This window comes from Octodon degus, unplaced genomic scaffold (assembly GCF_000260255.1).
Source record: "Octodon degus isolate 3935 unplaced genomic scaffold, OctDeg1.0 scaffold00230, whole genome shotgun sequence".
Classification (NCBI taxonomy): Eukaryota; Metazoa; Chordata; class Mammalia; order Rodentia; family Octodontidae; genus Octodon; species Octodon degus.
The window spans coordinates 2799053-2807170 of NW_004524806.1; the positions used below are offsets into that span (position 1 = coordinate 2799053).

The 8118-nt window shown below is 46.6% G+C and overlaps 1 protein-coding gene across 2 annotated transcripts in view; it reads left to right on the forward strand.

Moving 5' to 3' along the window:
- Window positions 1-3345: 3345 nt before the first annotated feature.
- The window catches only part of LOC101583368 (SEC14-like protein 3), a 70574-nt gene continuing 65801 nt past the window's right edge, over window positions 3346-8118 (forward strand). For both annotated transcript variants that reach the window (XM_023705794.1, XM_004645528.2), the window contains exons 1-2: window positions 3346-3481; window positions 7584-7659. In XM_023705794.1, coding sequence (XP_023561562.1) covers window positions 3428-3481; window positions 7584-7659 — 130 coding nt within the window. In that variant the 5' untranslated portion in view covers window positions 3346-3427. The remainder of the gene's footprint in view (window positions 3482-7583; window positions 7660-8118) is intronic.

Here is an 8118-nt window from a genome sequence, read left to right on the forward strand (position 1 = left end):
AAAAAAAAAAATTAAAAAAAAAAAAAATTAAAGACTTCTCCTTGCAGGTGACTTGTTCCTTTTGGCATTTGTAAATATGACTTTTCCTTCTCTTCAGAGACAGGAAAAGGTTGGGGCAAATTTTTTCTTTTGCCTGGCCCTTTTATCACTGTTTCATTTTCCATTCTAGAAGTATATAGCATATATCATGTGATTCTATATTTTGCAGTCTGTTTTGTGGTGTATTTTCCACAAAGTCATTATAAACGCTTTGGCAAGCACAGTAGGCACCATAGTCTAAAAATCATTTCAGGCCGGGGAAATAACAGTAGCATAAACGCCTGCCTGGCAAGCACAAGGTCCCAAGTTCTATCCTCAGTACTGAAAAAAAAATCATTTCAGACAAGGTGTGGTAATGTACACCTGTAATCCCTGGAAGGCTGAGGCAAGAGGATTGCAGTTTCAAACCCAGCCTGGGCAATTTAATGGGATATTGTCTCAAAAACAAAACAAAACACACACAACACAACACACACACACAAAGGGCAAATGAGATAGCTCACTGCAAAGACTGTGGATTCATGCCCTAGTACCATACAAACACACACACACACACACACACACACATATTCACACACAGGATAGAGCCCACAAGTTTTCCTGTGACTAGCACACAAATATCTTTAAGCTTAAAATATTTTGTCAGGGCCAGAGGTGGTGGTGCACTCCTATAATCCCAGAACTCTGAGACACTAAGGCAAGATGGTTGCAGCTCAAGATCCACTTGGACAATTTAACAATTTGGTGAAATCTTGTCTCAAGATTAAAGCTAACCTAGGGCTGGGGATATAGCACAGTATGAAGACTCTGGGTTCAATCTCCAGTAGCCTCAAATCATTTTCATTTTCCGTCAGTACCACAGAGCAAAGTGGTAAAATGTTGAAAGATCCTGACACACATTGTCAAGTAGTTTTCTAGCAAAACAATTTCTGTGCCTGCCAGCAACATATGTCTCTGTTGTACCAACTTCTACCTAATTGTATTATCATTTTAACTGATTAATTTTTGAAACAGGGTCTTGCTGTGTTGCCCAGGCTAGCCTTCAACTTTTGATCCTCCTGCCTCAGCCTTCTTTAGCACCTGAGGGCTAGGATTAAGGGCATGTGCCACCCCACCCACTTACTGTCATTTTTTTAAAAGGTTGCACGTACATTTTATTTGAGGGATTGTTGCTTGTGTTCTGATTTTTCAGTGAAATCAAGTATCTCATTGTTTGAATACGCAATTATTTGATGATACTGGGCATCAAGCATTTATCAACTTAATAAATGTAACTGTGCATTTCTTTTCTAAGAATTGGTGCTTGATATCCTTTTTCTCTTTGTTTCTTTGTGACTTACTATTTTTCTTACAAGGTCCATGAGTTCCTTTTTTTTTTTTTTTTTTTTTGCGGAACCAGGGATTGAACTCAGGCCTTTGTGCTTGCCAGGAAAGCGCTTATTCTATTGAGCCATTTCCCTGGCCCTTGGTTCCATGAACTCTTTATCCACATTTTATTTCCCCAAATTCATATCAACAAATAAATATATATAATGTCTTAATTCTGTTTCTTGCTTAATAGGCTTTTATATTTTTGTTTATTGTTTTATTTCACTAGTGTATTTTTGTATTTTTACGCAATCGAATCAAACCCTGTGTGGTTCTCTGTTATTTAATTAAGGGTAGACCATTCCCTCCCAGAGATGTGATGTCCCTTTGATTTTCTTGTAGCATTTTTTTGTGATTTCTTTTCCCCTGGCTTGCATTTTTTTAAGTGAAAAGAAAAAGCAGGGCCCAGAGGATTTGTGGGACAGTGAGACTATTCCACCCCAGGTTGCCGCAACTGACGCATGTCATTATACAGTTCTCAAAACCCACAGAATGAGCTGGGCATAGTGACACACGCCTGTAATCCCAGCGGGTAGGAGGCTGAATTGGGAGGCTGCAGCAGAAGGAGGACTGTGAGTTCAAGCCCAGTGTGCACTACATAGTAGCACCCTGTCTCAAAACACAAAAACAAACAACACAGAATGCAAGAGTGAACCCTAACACAAAGCATAGACTTTGGGTGACACAAGTATCAACAGAGTCCACTTAGGGTAACCAATGTCCCATGGTGGTACCAAGGTAGGGGCAGCCCTGGATATATAGGAACTCTATACTTTCTGCTTTCTCTGAGAAAAGAAAACTATGAGCCTAAAACCTCTCTAAAACATAAAATATATCCATTCCCTTAAAATTCAAAATTATGGGACCAGGGAGATGGCCTAGTGGAATAAGCGCTTCCCTGGCAAGTGCAAGGGCCTGAGTTCAATCCCTGGTTCCGCCAAAAAATAAATAAATAAATATATAAATAAAAATTCAAAATTATTAGATATGTTAAATCAACATTAATAATGTTTTCTCATCTCAATCTGTTTAAAAATATCACATCAAAAAGATAATCTCAGTAGGAAAATTAAAGAATGAAATATTTCATCTTCTTTGGAATTAAGTCATTATAGTTCGGTTTGCATTTTACAATCACAGGTCACATCCACTCACACTAGTGAGGAACCACATGTCCCAGGCTCAACAGCCACAGGCAGCTGTGGCCATGTGACTGTCATCTCAGAACTAGGGCTTAGTTTAACCCTATGGGAGGACAGAGAGAGCCCATCTCCTTGGTGTGTTTTACTGGCCCCTTCCTCTCCCACCTGATCCTTTCTGAAAAATTCATGCCAAGGCAACTTGTTTTTCTTCCCTTCTCCAGTGACACCGCAGCTGTCTCGTGGCTGTTCGGCACTCTGGCTTTCTGCCTGTGGGTTGGGTCCAGGAGTTCACCACCTGGGCCATCCCAGAGTCCCGCCCCTGCAGATTCCAGCTCTGGTGATGGCCTCAATAATAATAATTATGCATCTATTTTGCTGGCAGCCGGCACTGTGAAATGCCAGGCATTCTGCTGACCCGGGGGCACCATGTTTTCTAATCCTGTTGGACATCCCCAGGGCCGGAGCTATTTGACACAGAGCACCCAGCCTGTGTTCCAGGACAGGGGAGGGGGTTTCTTAAGGCCCTCCAGGTAGCACAGGAAACACTGGCACGGGCCGGTCTCCCTCCAGGGAATCATAGCAACCCTGGGGTGAGAAGGCCCGGAGGGGGATCCCCTACTCCAGCCTGGAGTGCTCCTGACGACCTTCCTGCAGGGTGGGGTGCGCCTGGCTACCGCACGGCATGAAGAGGGCAGGGGAAGGACCGAGGGAATCCACAACACAGTAGGGCGGAGCAGGACAAGTGGCTCTCCGGTCAGGGCGGGACTAACGTCTGACCTGCCAGGCAAAACCCGGGGCAGGAGTGGCAGCGACAGAGGCTGGGCCGGCGGACGGGACCTGAACAGCTGCTCCGCGCGCCCCTGTGTGGCCGCGGCATCATGAGCGGTCGCGTCGGGGACCTGAGCCCCCGGCAGCAGGAGGCGCTGGCCAGGGTGAGGGGCTCGACGGCTGCTGGGAGGGATAGGGAGGGCTCGGGCAGCGGGACACGGGCGTCCCCCCCCACCCCCACGCGCCCCAGCCCAAGTCCCCACTCCCGGGAGCGCCGCAGCAGGGTCAGGAGCCCTCTGCAGGCGACTTGGGGTGTGAATCCAGTCCTCTGAAACCAGCTTGCGGGGCAGCAGTGGGGCTGCCCTAGGCTGGCGGGGTCTCGCGTGACCCGTGGGTTGGCAGACTGACCAATTCCCAGAGTCCGGGATTTCGTGCCTTGATTTCTGTATTTGTCTACTTTCTCTTCGTGCCTCTCTGACTTCTTAGGGCCCAAATCTTTCCCCTATGATTATTTATTCTAATTTTTTATTAAATATTTTTAAAGGGTTTTTTTTGTGGATTTTTGAGATAAGCCTGCCAGCACCTGGAAAGGACAGGCCCATAGGGAAAGGGTAGGATGTTTCTTTAGCTCTCTCTCTCTCTCCTTTTTTTTTTTTTTTTTTTGGAGACAGGGGTTCACTGTGCAGGTCAAGCTGAACTTGCTTTGTAGCCTGGACTGGCCTCAAATTTACAGTGACCCTCTTGCCTCAGCCTCCTGAATGTTGGTTATTACAGGCATGTGCCACCACACCCAGCTTCTCTCTTAGCTCTCAGAGGTCACAGCCGGGCTCACCTTTTGGGCCTGTGAAAAGCAGGATAGTTTAAGATTTGTGGGAAATTATTTTGAATCTTCTCCCCTGGGAGAGGCTCCTCTAGGAAGGAAAGGGAACCCTGGTAAGGGGAGTCCTGGTGTCGCAGGCTGTGGGGTGCTGGAGTCTCTTAAAGGTGGCTTCTAGTTTTGTTTTGTTTTGTTTTGTTTTGTTTTGTTTTGTTTTGTTTTGTTTTTAACTGGGCATTGAACTCAGGCCCTTGCGCTTGCCAGGAAAGCACTTATTTTACTGAGCCATCTCCCCAACCCATTGTTTCTAGTTTTTGTTTTGTTTTGTTTTTCTGTCCTGGACAGAGAATTTGTCAAGACAAGTTCAAAAGGCAAAGAAGTTTTTTTGTTTGTTAAAGGTAGGAACAGGAACAGGCTCTATAGAGCGAGTTAGGGCCCAGTAAAGGCTGGAAAAGAAGTGCACTCTACAGGAGAAAGCAGGACACACAGTAGCAAACAGTTCAGTGTAAGCCTGCCTATAATCCCAGACCTCGGGAGGCTGTGGCAGGAGAACCGCCATGGGTTCCAGACCAGCCTGGGGTACATAGTGAGTTCAAGGTCAGCCTGAATCACAGGGCAGGAGCCTGTCCAAATAACAGAAAAAAACCTCACTGTGGACTGCCCTTTCTGTACTTCCTGCTCCTCAGTCTGATGTCAGGTCTAGGCCATCCTGTCCCTCACTGCTCAAGTTCTCACTAGAAGTCCACAGGCAGGGCTTTGGGAACTGCTCCTGGGGCTTTGTAGTTAGCAGGTCTCACCTCACTTCCTGGTCTGCCTGCCACACCCTATTTCCCTGCCTCCCTGCAGCTTTTTGATTGGGGCACTTGGGGAATAGAAAAGGCTCTGCAGGTGAAGGATGGTTCTCAGTGAATGAAAAAAGTGCCCAGATGATAGGGCAGGTCCTCAGTTCAGAGGGCTCAGGTGAAGGAGAAGGCATCCCCTGACAACCCTATTCCACCCCTTCTGATGCTTCTGGGAAGCCCCTGGCATGAGGTACAGAGGAGAGACAGGACACTTGGTCACTGAGGGTGCATTAGGGTGGAGATGCCTGTGGGGCAGAGCTTTAAGCTACAAGAAAATATGTTACTGTTTGTTTGAGACAGTGTCTCACTATGAAGTTCAGGCTAGACTTGAACTCACTGTGTTGCCCAGTCTGAGCTCCACGTGCAGCAATCCACCTGCCTCAGCCTCCTCAGTACTGGGATTACAGACATTTCCTCCCTTTTCTTGTCTTCTCTTTTCTCTTGCCTTAATTTCTTTTCTCTTTGTAGTACTGATGATAAACCAAACTCAGTGGCACTCTGCTACTGAGCTATATACCCAGCACTTTGTGCTTTGTGAGATAAAGTCTTCTAAGTTATGCAGAAGGGACTCGAGCTTGCTTTCCTCCTGCATGAGCCTCTTTCAGTGTGGGGATTATAGAGGTGTGCCACTGTGTCAGCCTCTTTTCCATTATTTAAAAGTAATATGCAGGGTGTTGTGGGGCACTGCCTGGCATCCCACACTTGGAAGACTGAGGCAGGAGGATCTCAAGTTGGAGGCCAGCCTAGGCTACACAGTGAGTTCGGGACTATTCGGGACTGATAGATAAAGAAATGCTATCTCAGAAAAAAAAGTAATAAATGCTTATTATTTTTTAAATGTTTGGGGGGTGGCAGTGTGAGGGGAGGTTACCATGGTCTAGATAATTATGCCCAGCAGCATTTCCTTCTGGATCCTTCCTGAGTCTAGTATTGAGCACCACCAGCCACACAGCCAGATGCTTCTCTCTCCATATGGCATCATCCCGAAATGAATTTTTCCCAAGATGCTTTAGTCCCTTCTGAGCACCTGCTTGGTGACTTTCTTTTTGACTTGATAGGCATTCCAAGAGCAGTGTGGCCCCCCAGGGCAGAAAACATGGCTTCCTCCGGTCCTTGCCACTTTGCTCACACAGGCAGATTCTCTACATCTCCAGCCGCAGTTTCCTCATCTGAAAAGCAAGAGTGTAACATTTGCCTCTTGTACCTCAGGGAACATCCTGAATTCAAATGAGGGAAACAAAAGCCTGGAAGGGCTGAGGGTGCAATGTTTTGCTTCTCAGGAGATTCTGTCCCTCACACCCCACTAAAGAAACCTTAGGTGCCCCTAGGCTATAAGAACCTCCATTCCTGGTCCCCATCTTGTCCCAGATTAATGTAGCAATTGCTGTTGATCATGCAACCTGTGAAGACTGGAGGTGTTTAAATTGATTATTCCTTTTTAATTATGTAAGCAATCGATAAATTAATTCTTTTCTTTTTTTCCTTTTTCTTTTTTTGCATCATGAATCGAACTCAGGACCTTGTGTTTGCCAGGCAGGTGCTATACTGCTAAGCTATATCCTCAGCTCCCATGAATGCGTTCTTATTTTAAACATGTTCTGGAAAGCTAAATCTCAAAGGCGTGCTGTCCCATGTGCACATGCAAAGGTCCTTGCTTCATCTGCCAGGGCCACAACTAGTGACCAAAGAGGTCAGCATGGTCAGTCTTCCAGGCTAATGCAGCAGATGAAATGGCAAACAGAAACACCTAAATGATGTCCCAGATTAAAGGCAGATTTATTTTATGTCAACAGACACTTCTGAGGTCACTCCTAAAATATCAGACCCTGATCCCAGGTGGTCAAGGGCTTAATATAAGATAAGCAAGCAACCCAGAGGCTTATACTGGTTACTGAGGCAGAACGGGTTGTCAGTTGAGGAATGGTTTATGCAATGTGCATCATAGTGACCAGCCATTTGTAACAGACCAGAAACAACCAGAACTGGAGCAAGAACTGTTACCTGGACAACTAAGAAACTGGAGTATAATGGGGGTGAGGGTGGAGTGAGGCACAAATGGGAGTATTTTCTATTACATAGGTAGACTACATTTGCTGAGTGACATCTCACAGGCGTCTAGTATCTGCTTGGAGCCAAGTCCAATGCCAAGTGTTTTATATGCATACATTTCTTTGAGTGGCCCAAATTTATGATTATGCCCATTTTACAGTTAAGAAAACTGAGACCCAGAGAGGCCAAGTAACTTGCCTCCAAATCCAGACCCAAAGATATAGTGTTACAAGAGCAACATTCCCAAAACATTTGGCTGGCTTGTATTGGACTCACTCAGAGATCCTTGTAAAAATAAGACACCAGGGCCTCGCTTTGGACTTGAGGAATGACAATCTTGGGAGTCAGAGCACTTTCAAAGGTTAAAAAGAACCCAGCTCTTCCTTCTCTGGTGGGCTGGAGGGTGCCTCGCTCCCAGAGGACAAATTGGCTCAGGGCAAGTTCTGTGTGGTCTTCACTCTGCAGAGTCCCCAGCTTGGTCTGACTGGCAGATGAAGGTGGGAAGGGTTGGTGATGGGGTTGGCAGCCCCTCTGACTATCATATTCCCCTCCCATTAGTTCCAGGAGAACCTGCAGGACCTGCTGCCCACAATGCCCAAAGCTGATGACTACTTCCTCCTGCGCTGGCTCCGAGGTGCGGGCACAGGGGTTGGAGGAGGCAGAGAGGGAGGGAAGGGAAGCGGGCACCTCAGGGGAGGGGATGGGAGACCGTGGAGGGGGCAGTGCTGCAGCAAAAAAGGGAAAGGCTCTGCATCCAACTGTTCTGGGCTGAATCTGAGCACAGGATTTCCACTGCTCTTAGCTTCTCCCTCTGCAGAATGATGGGCAGTCAATAGGGAGACAGAATTGAGGAAAGATTAGCCTTAGAGCCTGGAAAGTGATCACTCAAGAGCACCAGCTGGCCTTGGTCAGATATGCTGAGCCCCAGCTTCAGCACTTGCCTTTGCACCTTCATCCAGTTCCCTGAGAACAGGGCTGGCCCACCACCTAGAAAACCTATGGGGCACTGAGCAGTGACTAGTAAATACTTACAGAAGTGGTTTAATGCTAGGCATGGTGGTGTGCATGCCTATAATGCCAGCACTCGGGAGGC